We start from the raw sequence: 23,009 nt of genomic DNA, 5'->3' as shown, positions 1-23,009 counted from the left end.
TCAATACCAGTTCAGGAAATTCTAGTTTCATTAATTATTTCCAAAGAATTTATAGTCCTAAATAGTACTCAGTTGGAGAAAAGCCACTAATTAGGAACTGAAGCAGCACAGCAGTAGATGTTACAAAGCACAGTAACAGAACACAAGAGGGTCTGTACACAAGGACATCTCCAACTCCAGATTTTGCCAGACCAAAAAGAAAGGATCAACAGATTTTGTAACAAAGAGACAAGCAGATAAACAGAATGATAGTTTTTAAAAGTTTTCTCCTCTTTGCTAACAATCTGATTTACATTTAATTGGCATTTTCATTTAAATGGAAAAACCCCACATGAAGTCAAACACTGACCGGTCTAGCCAAAATACTAGTTTTGTTTCAGATGGGATAAGAATACAGTTTTTTAGAAAAAGAACCCAATAGTTCTTCTAGATCTGCCCAGTGTGATTATTTCCTATGGTTAAGTAATTACCATTTACCACCAAAACAAGCTTCTCTAGAGGCCTGGGTAGCTGCAGTGTTTCACCTTAGAAAGGGGAAAGAAGCTGCAGCTTTGATAGCTTGTTTGGGAGAGGAGGAAGAGAAGAAAAGAAAATTCAGGAAAAAGAAAGAAAAGGGACTCATATCAGCTTTTCCTAGGAAATCCTGCTTTTCCCGTAAATTGCATCTTTTCTCTCCTGCAATTTTCCCCTGGAAAATAACATGCTCTTGCCTGACACTCATGGGGGGAAAAAGTCTAATCTTCAAAATTTTCTGAATCCACCTACTTTTCCTGACTTTTAATAATACACATACAGGCTGGCTCACCTCTGAACTGTTCCAGTTGCTCCACATTTTCATCCAGTGATGACTCTGCATTTGTAAAGTCTCTTTTTAGCCAGCACCAAACAGCAGAAGCTGCCACTAAAAGCTGCTGCTGTTGCTATGCAGGAAACTGCTGTCCGAAAGCACACTGACTTTCTGCACAAAATAAAGGCAGGAATATTTGTATTTGTGACTAAAGTAATAATTAGCTGTATTTTTATGCATAGGGTAACCTAATTATAAAGCCATTTTAAATAAGGAGTTCTTTGGAGTCTTCTTTCAACCTGTACTGAAATACCTGTCTAGTAAAACATTTTAATGTAACTATGGTAAGAATTATAGAAGACCAAAGAAAACACTAACATATAGTTCGAGGGGAATAGAAAAGTACCTGAGCCTTTCAACTGATCAATGATTCCCCCAAATGATCACTTACATATCATGTTTTCATATGCAGAATAATTATGAAAACTTTGCACAATAAACAACTTAATACGTATGAGAAAGTCTGACAAAACTATGTAACTCAAGAAAGCAATAAACATTTTAAAAATCAGGAAAAAAAAATGAAACCCCGTACCAGTGCTAATTTCCATACACTTGCAACATTTTGTGTCTCTAAAGTACAAACAATTATGCTTAAAAGTGCAAATTACAGTTCTGTTTGATTTCTCATTTGCAAAACTGTAATCAGTAAGAAAGAACAGGCTAGCAAGTCTACACAAAGAAAGATAAATTATGAGAACATTTTTTAATGTGCCCCTTCAGCAATTTCTGCACACCAAACCTCTAAAGAAAATTATTCATTTCTCACAACAGAATATAGATGTCTTGCAAGTAAGAATGTATTTTTCCTAACACCAGCTTGATTGACCTCAAAGCACAGCTCCTAGTGATTCTGAGTGCCAAAGGCGAGTTCACAAACTGAGTCACTGCACTAAGTGGTCATCTGTGAGAAACCCCCAGGGACTCCACTGTGATCATCCTGGAGGGCTCTAATAGTACCAGGAAGGGGAAAAACTGACAACACAGTTCTTTTACCTTCACTATTACATTATTCTCTCTCATCTGATTGCTCCTAGTCTCATGAAAGTTGTTAATAATCCTCTACTCCTCAAAAACATTTCTATGGACGACTATCAGCTTCTACATACTTTTGTCAGCAAGGTAGAAATTATCACATACAGAGGAAAAAAAACCGTAACTCTTGATCAAAGGGAATAACTACTAGGAGTAGCAGGCAGTTACCTCATGCCGAGCAGCTGCTAGGGAGATATGTTCCAGGAGAGATCACATCCCAGGCAGAGCAAATGAAGGGAGTAAGCAGAGCCCTGCAGCCTGCAAGCACCCAGCCTCTCCTCTGCCCTGCTCTGCTGTCTCTGTTCCCCACATCTCCTCTTGTCTCTGTGCCAGGATTCCCACACACCACACTGGTTTCATTCCTCACCAAGCCAGACAGCCTTCATCCTCTGCATCAGAAGCCTTACTGGATGTCCATTGGAACTGGCTGCCTTCAGGGACCATGCTGTGGCACAGCATCCAGAAACAAGGAGCCCTGTCCCATGCAATTTAATCCACCACAGCATATTATACAGATGTAAAATTGCCAGCATGGACAAAAAGTGCATCTAGTTTAAGTCCCACAGGACTGGGATACCTCCATGCTGTAAGAATTAGTGAGTTAAGCCACCTAATGAAAATATCTGCAGCTAATACATGGTGAAAAACTGCAGTTAAATATTTCATTCCCTGTGTACAGCATTTGTAAACATGATGACGACATCCTGCAATACTGAGTTCCTCACTCAGTCACTGAAACACTAAAGATTTTTAGAAAAATAACCTAAATGTGATTGGTTGGAGTGGGGATTGTGTGCAATTTTTTCTTTTTTCTTTCTTTCTTTTTTTTTTTTAATTTTGTTGTTTTGTTTTTTTAACCACAGGAGCAACCAAGTAAGTGGGTTTCTCCAAAGTTCATGCTAAGACTTAGATTCAAGTAGGATGGAACATTTCCATGTGGAAGAAACCAAGAAAATCTGTAAGTCTGTGTTAGGACTCTTAAATTCTAACAGCAGACAATAAATTACACCTGTGATGCAAAAATGATAATTTTAGTAACTTAAAAATACACTTGCTGAATTCTCAAGGGACTTCACACGATTTTCCTCCTTAACTATGACCGCAGACAAGTATCTTAGGATAGAAGACCTCGGATTCACATCCTACATGAGACTAGACAAACTGCATATATGCAGTACTGAATACCACAGAACAGAAGTACTTTTAAGAGACCCTTGGAAAGACCCATTAAACTGCAAATTTGAGTGCAATACAGCAAAGAAAACCTGGCCAACCTGCAGAAACTGCTTGAGATATAACCAGAAAAGTGGAATAAAAAGCAACAATAAAAGTCCACAAGAGTAGACTAGAACTTTTATTTAGACCCCACTAAAGATGGGAGCACCACAATTCTGCCTATATTCCAGGAACTTTACATTTACTAAGGTGTGCAAATTCAGAGAGCAGAGTAGACCTAACAGCGGGAGTTCAAATGCAAAAATCCAAAAGAGAACATGAAAGGAGAAAGGAAGTTATGCAAAATGTATATATTTCCACTTTTATTAGATGAGATGTAATTTAATTTTAGTATGAGAGTTTAATTATCATCATATTCATATTATTACCATGTTTACCAGATTCAAGGAAATTTCAACAATCAGGTACCAGTTCCCCAAATTTACAGTTTTTGTGGGGAAAAAAAAAAAGTTTGGAATTTTACAAGTTTGCGGCTAGTTTCACACAAAACAAAACCAAAAAGCAACATGTTTTTCCCAAAGAGTTAAGGCAAAACTGTTTTTTAAAGTAGCTTGAACTGGATCTGCTATTACGCATGATTCCAAGGATTTTTCACTGAGGTCACCACAGGACAAGTATGACTGAACTGCTCTCACTTGTTTGCTTGGGTTTGCACCATGTAGTATTAGCACCACTAATTTATCTCTTATACAACCTGAGACATAATATATGCAGATAATTCCTCTAAAACCTACACCCCCAAAAAATTTTTCTAAAATGTGAGTATGTAGTGAAAGCAACAGTATGCCAAAACAACACTAAATTTCTTGATGCTATGTGATGTGTTCTGTAAGTTGGATAGTGACAGCTTCTCTGTTATTAAAAAAAGCCCCCTTTTTTTTTTTCTGTCTCATTAGTGGAGCCCTACCTGCCCAGCTGTATTAGTCACTTCCTGCACAAGGACATTTGGACACCTACATGGCATTAAAACACCTCTTAGTCCATCCAACACAGTACAATACAGGTTTAACTGAAACATTACAGGTGCAATTGGAGTAAACCTGTCTCTTGTGACATCACACACAAGAACTCTACTGCTTCAGAAAGATTAGATCTTTTTCTCAATGCCCTCCCACCCCAATCAAATTTTGTTCAATGAGAAAGAGAGGAAGAGGAAAAAAGAAAGGGAAAGAAGATAAATGAAGTCTTAATCGCATGGTTATTCCATTATCTTCTCCTTACTTATAGAGCTTGACAGGTAAGAAAAGGGAGAACAAAATCTATCTCTTCTACTACTTCAAGGAGATGGGAAGGTATCTTACAAAACTTTTGGTAAAAAACAGTGCAACAGTAAGATAACTACTACATGATTTTATACTTACAAATTTCACAATCGTTCCACTTTGGAACCAGAACTATTTGTGTAATAGAAGCAAAGCTATTGAGCTCTGCCTTCAAAACCTGTGTGCTGGAATCACAGTTGAGTTACAGAGTAACACAGGCTAGCCCAGAACTTCTGCAAGCTACAAGGAACAACATTTCCCATGACCATTCACTGCTTTGAACATAGCGGCGTACACCATAGCAAGGAACAGAGAAGCCAGCTGTAAATGATGTGTCATGAAGGTTCAACCTTGTCTTAAGTGTCTTAGCTAAACACAACAGAGTTGCAACAGCAGTGCAAAGCATGGACAGCTCTCAGGGAAATCCACTACCTGCTCTAAAGCTTTCATGAGACAAAAGGATGTGACATATAATTACAAAGATACTCCTGCAAGGAAGTCTCTCTCCTGGTCAATTAAACATTGCCAGGAAGAAAAACAAAACAAACACTTCAAGACAACAGAAATAAGAAAAGTTCACAATTGAGTAATTTTCACTTGAACGGCATTGATGAGCTATCTATAATGTGATCAAGTTTGTCTTCAATTCTGTAAACCTTTTCAGAGTGCTACTACAAACCGTATGCAAAAGGATCACTGTGAAAAGTAAACTGCATTTTAAAAAGCTCCTGACAGGGGAAAGGAAACTTATCCAGGAAAGGGAAGAAGAAAGAGAGCAAAAGTTGGAAACTTGTGAGAACAGAGGTCACTCTCCAGGATCTTCACAGCACTCACTAGATAAGCATATATCTTTGAAGAAGCTCAACTTCCTGACATAAATAAAGGTTTTATAACCCACTCAAAATATGTACCAGCCAGGCATTTACTTCTTTTCATCCATCTTATTACTTGGGCAGTAGCATTGCATTTTTCAGGTACTTCAACAGATCATTACGCAAGATATACTATTATCTGATGTATTCCAGAAAGAGTTCCCATCAGTTTTTCCACCATGGCTTACATATATGAAGAAATCCATTAAAACTATATAACTCTCAGAAATATTTTCAATGTTTCAACACCTGCTGGTGTCAGCATATGTCAGTTTTCATGTTTGTGCAAGCTTTGTTCAAATCCAGAAGTAGGCTTGTTGTGATCCAACTGGTGGCCATACTCATTGCAGAGTCAAAAATGGCATCTATCAGTGCTTCCATTAAATTTGTCTTACCAGACAGACTTCACTGGTGAACTCGGAGACATTAAGTGATATAACCCTGCAGGAGACCAGTTTAGTCTCATATAAACCTAACTTAACAAGAACTGAATAAAAAAAATTCATGTTGCGCAGCCTTCAAAGGTGCAAACACATACAGAACATTAAAAACATAAGGAATGTATGCACGGCCACCGAGCCTCTAACTCTATGCAATATTTATTGATGTTCCCTGCGGATCTAGCTTCTACACAAAGCAGCTATAAAGAGCACAACAGCTTCAACAAGTTCATCTAGATAGTTTGCAGATGTATTTAATGACAAGTACAGAAACTCAATGTTTATTGCATCTCAGCAGCAAAGCCCTCCCTATGTACACCAGGTCAGGCATGCAGGCAGGATGGATTCAACCTAATCCCCAATGCCTCACCTTGCAAGCACCCTGAGCTTCCAAAGGACTAGCCGGCAGCCAAGATAAGTACTCTAAGAATGCCAAAATCTTTCCAACAAACTTGACAGATATTGGTATTAAAAACTAGAAGAAAAAAAAAATAAAAGAGAAAAAGAGAAAACAACAATTTAGAATGAGATACCAGGAGATAAATCCAGAATGATAATGCTGCAGTCTGTCAACTGAAGCACACAGCTAACTAACAGAAAGACAAGGACATTCAACAACCAGCTACTTCCTTCCAGTAATTTACAGCAAAATTGCCCAGGTGGTAACAGTTTCACAAAAAAAATTTCTTTTTCAAAACAGACCCCACACCCAAACCACATGACTTCAGAGATTGTTTTTCAGTGTTACATAGCTCTTCCACCTTAACCATCTGTTCTGTTCATTGTTTTAATGTAAAAGCAATCAGTGGAAACTAAAACAATCACTGGTCTTTGCTAAATGTTCTCTCTCACAAGTTTCATTATACAACAGCCTGCATGCATTCCCTTGGAGAGTTATTTCACAAAGGCATCCTCTATAGCCTAGGTCAACTCGGGTAACACCGATGCAGTCTCTCCTCTGCCAGCAGAGGGAAGGAATCGTTTGGAAATTGCTCTGATTCAGCCAAACAGTCTCATCAGAAACTGCCTCAAAAACTCAGGTTTGAAATTTGAGAGTTATTTCTCCTAAAACCAGTGTGAGATACTTGACTTTACCTTCCATACGAACAACATAACGCCAGATACAGAGCACTGTTTGAAGCCTGCTGCAAACAGGTACCCATTGGATATTACAAAGCATTTTACTGTTTTCAATGGTCAAGAAGAAAGTAGTCCCAGAAATAATATTCTTCTACCATTTCCTCATTGGACTCCAGCTTCTCAACAAAGTGCACCGAGAAGCACCGGCAGCCTTACCATCCAACTGGACCAAATTCAGCACATGGAAAGCCTTCTTTTGAGAGTACTGAAGGTGGTGTGCTGGCTTTGCAAACTGCTCTGATACTGCACCTTTCTTCCCAATTTCAGAGACTGGAAAGATGCTCCCAGTAGAGGCTCCATTGCAATTTTTAGAGTTTTGTGTTGTGCCAAAAATTCTTCAGAAGTGCCTACCCGAATTACAACCTCTTGCTTTTAGACAGAACAGTTATTTCTTCTCCCAGTTCTGCTTATGCTCAAGTAAAGAGTTCTGCATCTGCACAACAGCTTTTTTCTCCTTGCAGTCCTCCTTGGTTCCATTTTTCTTAAACCAGATTTATTTGGGTTACATTGCCTGGTTTGTCAGGGGTGGTGGCGGGGGAGGGATTACAGGGGTGGCCTCTGTGAGAAGCTGCCAGAAGCTTCCTCCATGTCCAGCAAAGCCAGTCCCTGGTGGCTCTGAAGACGGATGTGCTGCTTGCCAAGGCTGGGCCCATCAGAAATGGTGGTAACACCTCTGGGGTAACAGATGTAAACAAGAGAAAAAAATTGTTGTGCAGATGTAGCTGTGGCCAGAGAAGAGCAGGGTGAGAATATGTGGGAGGAACAGCCCTGCAGACACCAAGGTCAGTGCAGAAGGAGGGGCAGGAGGTGCTCCAGGCACCAGAGCTGGGATTTCTTTGCAGCCCACGCAGCAGACCATGGTGGGGCAGCTGTGCCCCTGCAGCCCATGGAGTTCCACAGCGATGCAGAAATCCACCTGCAGCCCACGGAGGAGATCCACGCTGGAGCAGGTGGATGCCTGAGAGGAGGCTGTAACCTGGTGGGAGACCCATGGAGAGAGAGGCCCATGCTGCAGCAGCTTGTCCTTGAGGGACAGTACCCTGTGGAAGTGTGACCCACACTGAGCAGTTTGAGGAGGACTGTTGCCTGTGAGATGGACTCATGTTGGAGAAGTTTGTAGAGAACTGTCTCCTATTGGGAGGGACCCCACGGTGCAGCAGGGGAAGGACTCCTCACCCTGAGCAGCAGGAGAAACTCCTGATGTGATGAACTGACCATAATCCCCATTTCCTGTCTCCTAGCACCCTAGGGTAGGAGGTGGAGCTGGGAAGGAGGGAGGGGTGGGGAGATGGTGTTTTAAGGGTTTATTTTACTTATTATCCTACTCTGATTTTGTTAGCAATAAATTTAATTAATATCACTAATTTGATTCAGTTTTTCCCATGATGGTATTTGGTGAGTGATCTCTCTCTGTCCTTATCTCAACCCATGAACCCCAAGTTTTTTCTCTCTCCTGTCCAGCTGCAGAGGAGAGACAGAGAGAGGCTTTGGTGGGTGTCTGGCATCCGGCCAGCATCAACCAACTACACCCGAGACTCCAAATGAAGCCTCACCAGATACAAGTGTCTCACTGCTCTCCTCTCTGTACTAGAGCCTCAAATTGCATTCAGATTTTTAGTGGTTTCATCATTACCAGCCATTTACATCATCTGTCATCATTCACCCATATCTGCTGTCTCCTACTCACATTCCACAGCTGGACAAGCTAGTACTTGAAAAATAAAAATAATCAAAGACCTCTTCCTTGCCCCTTTTCACCATAAGGACAGATAAAATTCTCCTACATGGAAACTCAATACAGAAGCAAAACGATAAGCTAGTATCATAAAACTTATCATCTGGTGCCAGTTTATTACTGATGTTATGACATGGGACTCCTCCTTTCTCCAAACATCTCAAAGCTGCTCACTAAAAGACATGGTTCTAGCCTGTGAAAGCTGTAGTCACAGCCCAGTGCACATGCTAGAACTTTTCTAAAAAATCTAGATTAATTTTTAAAAGAGGATTAAAATTTTTATGGGTCAGTACACCTACAGAAACATTTAAAAAATCGATTAGAGTGGAAAAGAATATGCTGGAATAGTCATTATTTTGGTTGTCTTCTTCAACAGAGATGTTAGGTTTGTTACTTATACCAACAGACTGTATGACCAAGCTCAGAAGAACCTTCACTATCAAAATCTAATTACGCATACTAGTTCTTCCATGACAGTGGCATACCTTGCTTTGTTGTACGTTTTTAAATGTCATATTCAATACCAACATGCATTTTGTGTCTTTGCAGAAAAAAAAATCCAAACAAAACACCAAAAAACCTAACACCCCTATCCCCATCCACCAAAAAACCCCCAAAAACACAACATAACCCGCACAATAAAATCCCCAAATTCTTCTATAATTTTAAGTTGTGCATCTTTTCACTTGTTATTCAAATGGATTAGGAACAACAAGAAACTTCCTTTGAGAGCTCTGTGGTGCAGAAAAACATTTCTCTCAAGAAAATAACAACCATACTTGGCATTGCTTGGCTGCAGCAAACTAAAGCTGTTGAAACAAGCAAGATCAAGAGAGAGGTTCCTCATTTGCAATGATATTCACATGAAAAATTTAACCTGTAAGACTATCTTCAGAATAATCTATGTTACAAAATACATGAGGATGCTTTATAATTCAGATAGTTGAAAGCTCATATGTAATGATGCCACAGGCAGTGGAGACAGGACCAGTGGGTACCAGCCTGGGCTTGACTGGGCACCTCGGAGCCGTGAGCAGCTTGAATAACTCCCTGGACCCTGCCTGTCCAAGAACTGTGGGTGCAGATGCACCTTCAGGCGCTGGATAAGCCGTAACTTCCGTCTGGATTGTGAAAGAGGAAATGATGCAGCAAAAGGACCAAATTGCACTTTTGATTTCATCGAGCTACGATGAAAACCCCCATCTGCCACCTTTGTGAACATGTCATTTTCAAATGTTTTGGTTTGACAGGCTGCCACGGTTGCCAAGATAAACTGCTCGGCTTAGCACTTTATTCACATCTTATGGTGAAATAAACATTTGTATATTGTGCATAACACAATTAGAAGCTTGGTAAGAATAAAAGCAAAAAATGACTGTGAAAGGTTACTTTTTAAACCAGATCTTTTTTTCATTTGATGATGGATCAAATGATGCACAAATAGTAGGGAACAAGTAGCAGACTGGGGTAAGCAGCACTGCTAGCTAAAATCACTGTATACCAATCAGCTTTAGACAAGTTTTCTTTTCTTGTCATGGAGAGAAAATAGAATGAGATCCAGAACTCATTTTAGATCCTTAATTTACCAGAAGCGATAGCCTGGCCTTGTCTAACTACCTATCATGGCTTGGGTGAGGTTCTCATGAAGCATTACACTCTGGGATAATTCAGGTAGGATTTGATGAGTTGCTTTCACTGAAAGAACAACAAATCAAGCCTTGACATGAAATACCTACTTTGCTGAGACAAAAGCACTCAGCAATGTCCATCAGTAACAGCTGCAACTCACTGCAAGGAAGATTTATATCTTACTGACTGGGAAGGTGCTAGTAATTTAATATAAAGTTAGAACTCCAAATAACGTTTTGAAAGAATAGATATCTTCAGAAGTTTGAAACTCAATGTTTACTCTTTAAATGTTACTAAGAAATACAACAAAAGCAAGGCTGAATTTACTTTCCATTATACAAATGAGTGAAAATTTGTGAGTCTGCTTGAATTCCACTTCCCTTATGTAAGCTAAATGGGGGCCACCAGATATGTGACTACTTTGAAATATCCAGATTTTAATACTGTATTTCACTTTGGCCACTTTGAGGTCTAGGTGCACCTGTCTATGTCAATATGCATAAATGTCTTAACAGAAACAACGCTTAGACTGAACTCCAGTGCTTCACAACTCATTTTCTAACCTCCATATGGATTAGTTAATCACAAAAAAAAACCCCATATTAACATGCACATTTTGTACTTGGTATGCAACACTAGGCATCTACATACTGTGGGCTATCTTTGCTCTTCTGCAGATCCGTCCATTCCAAAAAAGTCTGAAGTTGCGCATTCTTTCCCATTTTTAACCTGCATGCTAATGCCATAAAGTTAACTAAACAGAGTTTCCAAGCTATTGCACAACTGAACTGCACACACATGTAAAAAAGCACTGAGCAATTTATATGCTTGCTCCTGTGAGGTTTCTAAGCGGACAAACTTTACCCGGCACTGCACAGGTGCACTGGAATGCAAAGACATAAGATGTCCTCTCCCCAGTAAACATTCTCATAGTGAACAACATTAAAATGGCTGAAAGGTTAAGAAGCCCTTCCCCACATTTCTCTGCCCTGCTACAGCAGCAATAGTACTGACTACAGTGAAGGACCCTATATTCTTTTTGCTTCTGCAGGGAAATGGCACCTCATAGGCACTCTGTAATCGTGTCACAGATGGGACACTTTACCTACCTACTCTACCCACCCTGCTGCCAATGGGGTAGAGAAGTCTTCCAGCAGCTCAGTAAAACACTAACCCATTATTTTCCTGGAAGTTCTATACTTTAAACTGTGTTTAGAATCCTTACTATTTTTTTTTCTTTTTTAAGGCTAGATTTATTTCCTGCCTACCTCCATCCAACAGGAAACCAGAAAAAGAGCTAGTCCTATTTCACTTTCTGGCCACCATTTACCAGAATAACTGGCCAGTATTCAGCTGCAGCTTTAAATAGAGGCCAAGGATCCACCCTATATGGAGGCTGTCAGTCTTCACAATTCCCTTTTGTTTTATGAAAGCTTACCCTGAGCAAGTCCACCTTCTGGAGCAAACCAATTCCTACATGATCATCATGCCCTTTCCATCCCAACAATCTTCTTCTCCCTTTTCTTCCTTCCTTGTATTGTGTGAGCAACCCCACAGAGCCATGTCACAGCTGAAATAGTTTGGATAGGACTTCCCTTTCCTACAAGTTAAAGGGATAGAGTCACTCAGATCCCCATCCCACACCCCCAAGCTGATACATCACCATTCCTACAAGATCAGGAAGCCAAACCAAGTAAACCAGAGAGGTACCTGCCTTTGCTGCCATCCATATCATGTTAGTGGTAAAAAACAACACACAATGGCATCAGAATGACTAAACTTGAGAAAATAAAAGTTTGCCCCTTCTATTTTTCAGTGCAAAATCTTAAACATCACTGGGAAAAATGAGTCCTCTGCGGTCCACTTAGCAAGATCGTAAGGAAATGGAAGTGTGATAGACTTGGAAATTTCTTTACCTTTTCATGGAATTTTAATCTTGAAACTGCACATCCTTTCTCACAATTAATAAGTAAATGAGAGCAACAGTACATCCCAACAAGGCTGTCAATGAAAAGATACCTCAATCTCAAATCAAAGCAGTGAGGTAGTGTCTAAGGTAAACGTGGACTTGAACATGGAATCTAAGCCATTTCTGATTTAATTCCAAATCCGGCCTAAACTACTGTTAAACTTCTGACCTTCCACACTGAAATCCATAAAATTTTCTTCTGAGTAAAGTCTTGAATGTTTCACTCTAATTTTTAACTTCCAAGTAAAATTAATTTCTTTGCCTTACCAAAATTTTTCAAGTACTTAAAAATGGACCCAAAAATTAAATAGCCTCTTCACCACTAGGCAAATTAGTCACTTTTTCTAGTGTAGAAAGAGTAGTATTTGGCTAATAAAATCCTATAGACAAGAACTTTTTTACTTTTAAAATATAATTAATCAAAAAAGTACTTGATAAAAAAAGGAGCAAGAGAAACATAAGCACAAGCAGATAAAGCATACAGAAAGATGAGCCTGGGTGGGTAAGTAATGTACTTCTTTCAGGGGGAAGCCTCCAGTTTGAATTCTTTTAAAGAAATTACATCCCTTACACCTCTTAATCATTTTGACAATGTACTGACATCCTAGCCATTTAAAATACATACTTTCCTCGAGCCTGGCTGGTTTAGACAGCAGGAAGCAAGATATTTGTACAAGAAGAAAAGAGGAATGAAGGGCCAAGAGGCCCCAGAGCAGTTGGAAGAACAGTTGCTCTGGGTGGAGAAGCAGTTATGGGGCAGAGGTGAGCTGAAGGCCTTCCCAACCCTCATTTAACTCCTTCATTTCTTTTTGTTTGGGCAACTACACAGCAACAGTTCAGTTTTCAACTCATTTATTTTACATTCCCTGGACTGATTCCATACCTGTGCCTGGTAGCACCTGTGAAGAGCTGGTGGGAGCAGTGGGAGGGAGGGCATGCAGCAGATGATCTCCTGATGGCTCAGCCTGTCTGTGGTCTCCAGTGTCAACACCACCCACAGACCAGCAAGGTGCAACACACTGGCTGTGAGAGACAGCTGACAAGGAGGGCTTCTGCTTCACAGAAATAACACATTTTCATAATTAAGTCTCAACCCCAGCTAAAACAAAACTGGTTCTCCATCTCCCACTGCAATTTCCCATTCATAGGAAAACTTTATGCCTCAAAATCAACTTTACTACCAACATCAGCTGAGTCACGATATCACCGTTGGACCCTCCATTTACCCATACCACTTGCTACCAACATCAACAATTTCATGATGCCATTTATCCTCCACTCAGGAACTCAGGCCTTTTTCCATCAGCAAAACCCTTCCTGCAACTGTTCAAACGTGACAGCATCTTTTCTATTCTCAGCATATTAGATCCCAGAGTTTTACTGAAAATGTTCTTAGCTGTAAGAACAGCCACTGTCTTACGCTTCACTTCACAACAGCATGGCTAAGAAATAACAGCCACAATTCCAGCTCTACACCTGCCAAAGACTTATCCAAACAAGAGGAAGTCATAGCTAGCCACGTAGAGTGAGCTTGAAGCTACTCCTGCACAAGGAACAAACATAACACATGCAGTGCTCATATGCTGACAGAGTACCTAGGCCTACACACAGTGGGATAACCAGGCAGTATTATCATTCAAGATCATTTCTCAAAACTAGTTTACTTTAAAATTAATTTCAAAGCACTTTCATCAATGCTGGATTTTGTAAACTGTTCCAAACTTAAGTTTTGGCACAAACTGGTTTCACCAAGAAGCATATAAGATGGACTTAAAGTCTGCCATGTATCTTGTCAACTTGAAAGACTAACTCTCACAATCTTAGGGGTACTTGGGTATCATCCTGCACTGTGACATTTGCATACGCAGCAGCATTTTGATGCTGGTAATGCATACAACACATCAGGAGAACACGACCAACTTTCAGAAGTCGCTTGCTGAAAATGTCAGAGAAGTAGTTTAGGTGCTCCAGCAGCTTACAGGCTGCTTGCATCTGATGGACCAAGTCTATCTGCCTTCTTCTCCTCGGGAACACAGCCAGCTTACAGAGGCTGAGGCTGCTGATTTGGTTTAGAAAGCTTTTAAACCAGCAAGTTCTTTTCTCCTCCTGCACCACTCTTCCTCCTTTTGAAACTTCTGCATTCTTGCTGGAGGGGTGGTTCCTCACCCTGCCATCACCTCCTGGTAAGCAGTGTGCAGCTGTCCCAGCAACTCAGTAGCTGGTGCTAGAGCAAGGTTTTAGATTAATTACCCTTGCAAACACAGAGCTGCTTCTGCACTGAATGACAGTGGCCTTTCTGAGCTCTGGTTTGACTCAGGGCACAAGCAGCTCATTAACCATCAGATGATTCAGCACTTGGTGCCTACATTTCTGCTGGCTGGTTTTCATCAGCAGACTACAGCTCTGAAGATTTATCATCTATGTGATACTACCAGACACCTGACGAGACACAAGGTGTCAAGGCCCTCCAGCTCCAAGCCAGTACTAGTTTTATGTGATGCAGACTGCTCCTCAATTTTCCTCTTCACTATGCATGTTTATAATCACATTCCCCACAAAAATCCTGACTGTAACAGTTAGCAGCTTTTTTTTTTCTCCAGTTCTTTCAGAAAAAAAATTATGCACAGAAAAGAGAAGGGTCAAAAAAAAAACAAAAACTCAGGGACAAAAGGACTGAGGTCCTGAGCAGAGGGAGGATGATCTATATATTTCATGTTCAGAAGAAAGCAGGATTCTTGTCCCACCAAAGCTAACCATGCACAAAACGCTGTCAGATGCAGTCCTTCCCCACCGGCAACTATCCCTTCTGATTTACTCATGGCTACTAATCTCATTAGAGTTCCTATAATTAAAGCACCATAAAATCTGATGAAGAATACAGCATGGTGCTTAAATTAACTCACCTGAAGTATTTTACTATAAGAATGACTACTCTAACAGAGTTACATGATTTACAAAATAAAGCATCACTAATGAGCACAGGATCAAAACTGGATTATCAAGTTTCCCTATTTGCATGTAGAAAAAGCAGGCACTGAGGTTTCAATAAAACTTTTGCAGCCATTTTATAGGAAAAGGGAAATGCTCCCTCTGACATAAAAAAACAAGCAGCCAAGAGTGGTTAGGAAGTGAATCACTTTTTTAGCAAACCTCGGTATGCACAGTTTCTGAAATAACCTGGGTTTGGCGCCATGTTTAATGGAGAGAAAGATGGGAGGTGAAGGAGATACGGATGCAATATTACACCTGTGAGATTAAGTGTCCTGGTTTTTGCTTCCCTGTCCCAAGTCTGTATCCTGGATGAAAGAGTGCAGAAACCCGCAGCTTCCAGGTGAAGGGGAAATGGTTCTTCCACACTTTTGATCCCAACCTCACTCAACATATACCTTAAAGTCCATGGAGGGAGAATACTGGCCTTTCAGACAATCAAACTATTCAACCTCACCCATTAAGCATAACAAACAACCTCTCTGGGCTGTCTCAACTCCTGGAGAAAGGGCTTGCTGGGACCTGAGTCAGGCTCTGTGGGATCCACACCAGATCCTGAGCTGCAAAAGCCACAACCTCTTCCATGACAACCCATCACCCATACCTATCAATTACCATAACATCAATTTCTTTGAGTCCAAACATATGGTCACAACATTTTTTTGTGAATGGTAGATCAACTGGTCATACTCAGACCCTGAAGAGTCCCAAGTGCTCTGTGACTCGCATGTGAAAGAGAATAGCTAAATGAGGCAGAAGTAACATTACGTGATTTTCCAAAGTCAGGCTCCAGATCAGCCTGGGCATTCCAGGCTCGCCTGCTAAACTTCTCCTCCAGCACTAAGCCTTTGAAAGGGATTATGCAGCAAGGTGCCAGTGATAAGAAAGACTGGACTTGACCTCTAAGGACCTTCAAATGTTACCCTCATTTTCCAGCACGATAAGCAACAACTCTGCAGTTGGAGTATTTTCATCTGGCATTCCTTTTAAGAATGCCTGAAACTTCAGTTGATTTTCTGATCTATAAAGGGCTTGAAGGCAGAAGTTCTGATGCTCTCATATATTTGCATAGAAGAAAGCAGGGTGCATTAACAGAGATTTTGCTTTGCTACTCCATTAAACATCATTTCAGGAATCACAATGAAGCTATCATGAAGAATACAGCTTTCTTCAGGGAGAGAACACACACAGACATCAAAGGCTACACAAATTACTTTAAGTGCTATACTTCTGCCAATATATTCCACATTTTCAGCATGAGAGACTACTCCTTCAGAGATGTAGAGTCAGCCAGGGCAGAGATTACTATTTCTCTGACAAGAAAACCAGACCTAAACTATTCACAACGCTGTTTGGGGTTTTGTTTTTCAGTAGTTTTTTGTTTGTTTTCAATCTTAGGTACATTCTTAAATCAGGCTGATCATATCCCAAAGCAAGACCTTTTAACATTTTCAAACAAAACCAGCTTTTCAGCATTTATACCTTTCTCATAAATTTTCTTTTTAATTTCCTATAAAAATGCAAAGTCTCAAAGATGAAAGGTAACTTGATTTCTAACCTATACTGGCATTTCACACATCCTTCCCAGAAATTCTCCTCATATAACTGACATGGAGATGCCTTTCTCTCTCCCCAGGATGACTCACAGGGTCCTTCCAAAGCACAAAGGAAAGACAGATCACTTCTTGTTCTTCTTGAAGAAATAACACTTTCTTGTCCTTTTCAAAAAGGAAGATAAGGGAAGGACACATTGGACTGTTATTGGTTGCATTTTGTTTCACTTTTCCCTAACAAATTTATCAAGCAGCTAAAATTCTGCCTGGTCATAACAGCATTTGTAACAACATGTCCACAGAAGTGGTATGTGAATCTCACTCCTCATGATCAGTATCCCTGCCCCACCTTTAAAGTACAGGAGTTAAGTACCCATATGGCTATGTGCCATATGGATACCTTTCAACAGCTGCTGGGAGCAGCTTTGCAGGTGCTTAGCAATAGTAGTGGCTTCCTTGAAGGGCATTCCTGCACACACATCCAACACCTGGCCAATGCTAAACCCAATTCATAGCACATGTACCTGCTTCCTAGGCCAGCCGGCTATTTCAGCCACCAAGCTGCTGTTTCCTTCTCCAAGGGTTCAGCCTAAACCAGACAGAAGAGTTCTTCAGTATGGCTTTAGATATCAGACCATGTAAGTTCCATTACATCACTGTAAACTGCAGGCACCTGCAGAACATGGGGAAGATCACTGTGACATCACAATACTTGTCAATTTCCAGCTTAAATGAAAGTCAATATTCTCACATATGACCTTGGTGGCAGATTATCAAAAAGGCACAAATGTGCACTGACAATATAATCTAAAAACTTAGTGAGAATTTGCAGTCTACCACTTACCTACAAATCAAATCATTCTGTGCATGAAGTCTCGAGAAGGCTTATTAAGTGTTCCTGAGTTTCAGTGTTACAGGAAACACAGAAAACATTAACTCTGGCCATCCAATCCATCAGTTCCCAAGTAAAGCCATTCGCTATTATCTAAACATATCCAAACAAGATAACGAAAATGCTACTGAGTTTACTATTAGCCAGAACAAATGGTACCGGTACCAGCACCAGCAAATGCTACATAGGCCACCAGGGCCCAGAGAGGAGCATGTACTTGACTTCTGGTAACACGTGCAATTTCCAAACAGTGAAATGTACTCTGGCCAGAAGAAGCCTGTCAACTATTTATGGAGTGCAGGGGTAGCTGTAATGATCCATTCCTTCCCTACAAACACAGCCCAGCAGGAGGACAAACTGCCCCAGCACTGCATGAACCCCCAACAGGTGTAAAAAATCATTCCACCACCAAACTAGCACATTTCCACCAGGCACATCCTAAATGCTTCTGCTGAATAAAAGCATAAAGGCGGTAAGCAAAGGGTTTAGTTGGTTTTGTTTTTCCCACATACACCATACTTCTCCCATTGTTCTTCGTGTTTAGGGTATTACTACACTAGGGTAGTCACAGGGTAGTTTAGGGTATGACCACACAAATATTCTGTAGAGCTAAATTAACTATAGATTGCATTAGCCAAGACAGAGCTTAGTTATCAAGCTGCTGATTTCGGTTTGAAACAGCAGCTCTGACTGACAAAACAACGACGAACATGTAAGCATCATATATGCCAGCTATCGGCCAGGATAAGCAGTCGCCTGCTCAGGATTTAAAAGCTGTGCTTTCAAATGTTTTCCTCCAAAGTAGTTATTGTTTACTGTTGTTAACTGCAATTGTTCACCAACAGTCACACAAACACACTTTTAATCTAGCATAACACCAAACGCGATGTGTCCTGCGAGGAGCAGGCCGAGCGGCTGCACCAAGGGCCCGAACATAAAGCGGCAGCGGGCAAAACCCCCGGCTCCAGGAGCCGCTTCGGAGGCGGCTGCCAACGCTCCCAAACTCTGCTCCTTATCGCTCCTTGGCCTCCTCTTAAAAGAAAACTGGTGCCGCCGGTCAGGTAACAGCAAGAGTTTGAGATTTCAAAGCGAAAATTCTTATAAAGACTGGAAGAACCTAAAGACGCATTAGCGACCAGCCCGACCAGCCGCGTACGAACGCGCAGAGCAGCGCTTCGAGAACGGGCGGTCGCTGAATCCGCAGCTCGCACGCAGGTGGCGGCCGAACGCGTTCCGTACCGGACGGGAAAGGCTTCTTCTCACTCCGCACTCCGTGGCCCTGCCCGGCTCGCCGGGCCCGGAGCAGCGCTCAGCCCGCCAGGCTGCCCGAGCATGCTGCGGCCACAGGCCCCCCAGCACACCCCGGCTGCACCCGCTGGGAAGTACCTGGGAGCTGAGGTACCGCCGGAGGCACTCCTCGCACACCGCCTTCTTGCAGCAGGACAGGGGCTTGATGGGCTTCTCCTCCAGGCACACGCGGCAGCTCAGCACCAGCAGCGGCCCGAACTCGCCCGCGATCAGCCCGGAGAAGGGCTCGGGCAGCAGGTACAAGTCCACCACCTCGATGCTGCCGCCGGACGACAGCGGGTCGTCGCCCGACACCACCCCGCGCCGCGCGGGGGGCTGCCCCACGCCCGGGCCGCCGCGGGGGGAGCCGGGGGCCGCCACCGGCCGGTCGTTCTCCACGCAGTAGACGGTGCAGTACACGTGCCGCCGGGGGGGGCGGCGGCGACCGCTGCCTCCCTCCGGCCCCTCCTCCGCCGGGGCCGCCGGCTCCCCCGAGCCCGGCGGCTGCTCCGGCCCGGCCGCCGCCTCCGCCTCCCCTTCGGCTCCTCGCCGCTCGGGGACGGCGGCGGTCGGCAGCAGCTCCTCGCCTCTCCCCGGCCCGGCCGCCCCGCCGCCCGGGACCGCCTCTCGCGGCGAAGGCGGTTCGTCCGGGCCGGGCTCCCGCGGGTCCCCGGCCGGGCTCGGCGGCGCGGCGGCCCCTCGCGGGGTGCTCAGCGAGCTCTGCTGCTCTCCCATCGCAGCCCGCCGCCGCTCCTTCCCATCCAGCCGCCTCCCGGCCCCGCTTCTGCTTCCGGGTCCCGAGCCCCGCTGCGCCGAACCCTGCGCTGCCTGCCTGCTCGCCCGCCGGCCCGCGGGCGCCGGCCGCCGCCGCCCGGCCTCCCCGCCGAGGGGCTGCGGGCGCGGGGGAGGGAGCGGCGGCAGCGGCGGGTGCCGCTCCGGTCAGCGCCGCCCGCGGGGTGCCGGCCCGAGCCCGACCCCCATGCCGGGGAGGACGCGGGCAGCCTCCCCCGGTGCCGCGGGGCAGCGCGCCCGGCCCGCCCCGCACGTCACCGCCCCCCGCCCGCGGCGGCCGCCCCGCCGGGCGCGCCCGCCTTCCTCGCCCCGGCCCGCCCCCGCCCGCGCTGACGCGGCTCCTCGGCTGCGCCCCTCACTCTGCCGTAAACATTGCGTGGCTGCCCGCACGCCAGTGCCTGGCATCGGCACCGCGAGCCGTTGTTGTGATCCCCAGGTTCCCTCCGCCGTGCTCTGGTACCTGCGGCCCGGCCGCAGAGTAATGTCTTCTGAATAAACTGTGAGCGTCCGATTAAAAATTATCCCTGAAGGAAAAAAAGTGTGTTGAGCATCATCAACTCCCCTGTGAGAGCCACTCACTAACATCAGGGCAATATAGTGACATTCACAAAAACAATTGAAACTGTTAACAACAGGAGTATCCACAGAGGTCCAAAACAGTGTTTTCTTCTTCATGTACTCAAGGGGATTAGGGGGATGCACATTCTGCTTCGAGAGTTGGCCAGTATGCCAGTGCCTCTGCTTGAAGATGGTATCTCCAGGCCTTGGTGTCATCATTTACATCATCATGTAGGGAAGATGTCATGGAACTGATGCTGCAGCAACTGAGTACCTTAATATGGATTGTGCAGCTTCCATCACGAACGTTGTGTTACTCAGAGGTTAATTAGTTGCTCTGCTTGAGAGGACATGGTGTTTGGCTTAACTAGAGTTGAGAGGAGGAGTCTGCAAGTCGGGAGATGACAGTCAGGAACATCATGTCTGTGTGCATGCAGTACCCTCAACCCCAGTGAGCTCATGAGCTCAGGCTCATGCAGAGAGCAGCTCTGTGCCTTTGCCTGGCTTTTGTTTGAGCTCAGCAGCACAGCTGCTCAGCCACAGTGTCCCAGAGTGCAGGGCATCGAGGACACTGTATGTGGCCAGTCCAGCTTTTGGTTCCTGTGCGGCACTGAAGTATATGTGCACTCTGGGAAGGAGCTGAGCCTCCCAGAAATCCACACAGGGTGGCTGCTGAAGGTTGGCAATGGAGGCACCACAGGCTCTGTGTAGCAACTGGAAACAGCTGCTGGCTTGGGGGGGCTCTTCGCCTTGAAAATGCTGAATTTCTTGCAGACCCAATTAGATGTGAAATTTGGTGGGTATCAATTTGTGCAATGTCAGACTACAGTTACCCCTCCAGGAAAACAATGTAGAGGAAGTATTTCTTTTAAACAATATGTATAACTTTTCTTACTTGAGCCTTTAGGGATTATGATCCCAAAGCTTACTTTGAAAATATGAAGTATAGAACTTCTAATGATTGAATAAACATTAGAATTTCCTACAGGTCTACCACTTAAGAACTTGTAACTTAAAGCTAGAAAGATAGCATCATTACGAGAACCAGAATGCTCCACTGTTTATTTGGAAATGTGCGTGTTAAAGCACAGCAGGGGAAAAGCGTCCTTTGGGAATTCAGGATAGCAATGATAATCATACTTAGCTGAGGGGAAGCATGAAGCAAATAGGAGTTACAGAATTGCCTGTGCCCTACCAGCCAATGGTCCAAGGATGGGTAGTTCAGTGGCCTGTTCACTGACCCCAGCCATGGGTTCTCGTGGAGAAGAGTGAGCAGATGTGCCAGCCGAGCTGTTCCCAGGGTCCCCCATTGTCTGGGATTGCAGGATTGACCCCGGCCCTGGCTGGTGAGCAGCCCCCAAGGGGGCTCTCCCACTCTTTGACAAACATATTGACCAAGTCTTTGCAACAAGTCTTTGCCATATTCTGTATATCTTCTCTCAGACATATTGAAAAAGTATGAAATTATACAGTAGTAGACAGAAAAAAATATAGGCTTGAGGTAATCATAACATGACCTGCTAGTATGTACTGATGGCCTTTCCCACTGTGCCTTCACACAGACTCATATTTGAATGACATTAAGGGAGAATTTTCCCAAAAAGACCACCCTAGCCTCCCACCAGCGCCCAACAATCTGACAGAATAAGATTTTGTGTTGCATGACCCTTGCTTATTCTGCAGGAGAGCTGGTGGGAGAAGGAGTGGTCAGTGACTGGTTCTGTTGCACTGCTGGTTGGTGCCTGGGTGCACGAAGCAGGGGATGAATGTGTGGATCCCAAAGAGGCTGCTGTTGACAGGCTGCATGATGTGTCTTAGGCTGGCTGTTGCCCAGGTTTTGAGAAACCATGAGTCAGATTTGCATCCAGAATGAGTCTTGGTTTAAAAATGTGATTTCTTGGTTTAAAATGTGATTTTAGATCCACACATTTTACACTCTTTGTAAAGCATGTCTAGCCTTACGGAAGATATTAGAAAGATAGCAGCACTGCTGGATTTGCATAAAATAACAGATTAAAATAAATTATCCTACAGAGATAAACCTTTTTATCACCAAACTGTTTGATTTACAAGAACTTCATTATGTTTGAGCACAGTTGTGTAGAACTGAGCCTAGTTGCTTAAAAATCGCTTTTCTCCCTGTGATGTACTGCCAAGTCAAACTCCACAGAGATTCACACATTTGAACTCTGCAAATGAAGTATGAAGAAGCAGCTGGCAGGGCATTAATTATTTGTGAGACATCCCTGGTTTTGGAAAGCTCTAGTCAATGTTGTCCACCAGAACCTGGATTTGCTTATCTTTGGGGACGTAGCAAATTCCATAATACTTTTCTTCTCTGTTGAAAAAATTGGAGGGCTTGGTTTGAATAGGTATGTTTATGGCTGGTCTTTTTACTCATGCCTGATTTTAAGGTTCCACAGCTTAGAACCAGGGGAGACACTTGTATTTTCAAACAATTAAAGTAATTGGCTGCCACTGTTCTAGTAATGCCCAAATTTGGGATTGTTTTGGGGTTTTTATTATTATTGTTATTAATTATTCACACTGAACAAAGAAGTTGTGATGGCTCTTGCATCAATTAATTACATTTTTTCCAAATTTGTAAGATTTTCCAGAGTATTGCCTGAGAATCTCCGTCCTTGTTTCCTCTCAGTTCCTTCCTTTCTTTCCTTTAATCAAAGAGCACAAGATAACATAAAATTTCAGCAATAGAGAGTACTGGGCTATGCAGCATATAGGCAAACTGCAGAACTCATTGCTACACACAGTCA

General features: G+C 43.3%; 1 protein-coding gene across 1 annotated transcript in view; it reads right to left on the bottom strand.

Moving 5' to 3' along the window:
• The window catches only part of RNF217 (ring finger protein 217), a 66,244-nt gene extending 46,503 nt beyond the window's left edge, over positions 1 to 19,741 (bottom strand). The window contains exon 1 of the mRNA XM_068184380.1: positions 18,985 to 19,741. Within this exon, the coding sequence (XP_068040481.1) occupies positions 18,985 to 19,620 (636 nt within the window). The 5' untranslated portion in view covers positions 19,621 to 19,741. The remainder of the gene's footprint in view (positions 1 to 18,984) is intronic.
• Between the last annotated feature and the right edge of the window lie 3,268 nt (positions 19,742 to 23,009).

Source organism: Anomalospiza imberbis, chromosome 3 (genome assembly GCF_031753505.1).
Source record: "Anomalospiza imberbis isolate Cuckoo-Finch-1a 21T00152 chromosome 3, ASM3175350v1, whole genome shotgun sequence".
NCBI classification, from domain to species: Eukaryota; Metazoa; Chordata; class Aves; order Passeriformes; family Viduidae; genus Anomalospiza; species Anomalospiza imberbis.
This window is presented reverse-complemented; position numbering and strand designations above follow the sequence as displayed.